Source organism: Echinops telfairi, unplaced genomic scaffold, assembly GCF_000313985.2.
Source record: "Echinops telfairi isolate 266 unplaced genomic scaffold, ASM31398v2 ScPeMD7_18;HRSCAF=68, whole genome shotgun sequence".
NCBI classification, from domain to species: domain Eukaryota; kingdom Metazoa; phylum Chordata; class Mammalia; order Afrosoricida; family Tenrecidae; genus Echinops; species Echinops telfairi.
Window position 1 is genome coordinate 76,328,606 of NW_022103915.1, and position 1,467 is coordinate 76,330,072.

General features: G+C 32.7%; 1 protein-coding gene across 2 annotated transcripts in view; it reads right to left on the reverse strand.

The window, feature by feature from the left end:
• G2E3 (G2/M-phase specific E3 ubiquitin protein ligase) overlaps positions 1 to 1,467 on the reverse strand; it is an 82,244-nt gene that overhangs the window by 21,358 nt on the left and 59,419 nt on the right. For both annotated transcript variants that reach the window (XM_045287955.1, XM_045287954.1), the window contains 2 exons: positions 747 to 871; positions 509 to 638 (listed from right to left, as the gene is read on the reverse strand). In XM_045287955.1, coding sequence (XP_045143890.1) covers positions 509 to 638; positions 747 to 871 — 255 coding nt within the window. The remainder of the gene's footprint in view (positions 1 to 508; positions 639 to 746; positions 872 to 1,467) is intronic.

Here is a 1,467-nt window from a genome sequence, read left to right on the forward strand (position 1 = left end):
TATGGTAAAGACAGAGCATACATTTACACTTGTGACATTGAAAGTAAATCCCTTAAACAAATTGTTATACTATCAAGAAATAAACCATCACCTTAAATATACTTCCTTTCTTTTAACAAAATGTCATAGAAATGCTTGCTTGATTTTTTAACTGTCTGTCTATAATCAAATAACAATTTAAAGGCATTTTCTCAGATAAGTGTTTTTTAAATTGTCTTGACAATGACCTATTTTAAATGACAATTCAATACACCATAATCAACACATTCATACACATTTAACATATATTCTTCCTATGTGCACTGCAATCTGATGTTTTACATTCTATTGTATCTTGTTTCATTTCCTTTTTAAAATGTTGATTGCATTGATTTTATTATCAAATGATGGGTCCTAAAATTTGAAAAAGCACGATTCTAGCCACCTGTATAATCAGCTAATAGTATAACCCATGTGTTGTAATTCTCTCTAAAGCATCTCTAATATTTTTTCAAATTCAAATACGCACCGAAGAAGATCTTTACTTTGGGCTCCAGATGAATGTCTGAGTAATTTAGGTGAAGACTCTTCCAGTAAACAGTCATTAATGTCCATGCTATTTGAATTGGGTAGAGCATGTTTTTTGGCTTTTTGGAACTCTGCAAATTTAAACCCTAATGTTAGCATTATATAAATACAAATAGTAATTAAAAAAAATAATATATATTTGAATAACATAATATTTATTCCAGATTATAAAATATTACCTGAATTATAGAGAATACCTCTACATTCCAAACACTCCCAATTTTGTTCCCATGACCGTAGTGAGGAACACGCTAGATGTGTTCCACTTGAACCACAACACTGACAGCGCTTGATTTCCCATTTGCTGAGGAAATAAAGAAAAGCAGGTAGTTACATTCGAGCATATATGTAGTCTAATTCCAACCACGGTACCATCACACTTCTAAGTCCTAACAACATACAAGCAAGCACTCTGACCAAATCAGGGAAAACAGATTGTTTTATTATTGCCTTATATTTCCCTAAAACTTGGAACTAACTTAACACTAACATGTATATGGACACACACATCAGGAAGAATATAAGTAATAAGAAAAATTTTTTTCCAATGTAATTTCAGATCACTATGATCACAGGGACTGTGAAAAAAAATGAACCCTTTAACAATGGGATCAAACACAGCAATGATTATGAGGATGGCAACGGCCCTGGCAGTGTCCCCTCTGTTGTACATGACATGGGTACTTATGAGATGGAAATGACACTATAGCACTGAGAAACAACAACGCTCAGCAGGGAGATTGTTGTGTCTGATATGGAAGAAGCATTTAATAAATACACAACTTTATCTAAAATATTCTCATTAAAGGTGAGGGATATTTCCTCAAATAACCTTGCTCAGAAACCTAAGTTCTAACAGAATTTTAACTTCCTGACTCATACATATATTCAGGCCTGGAG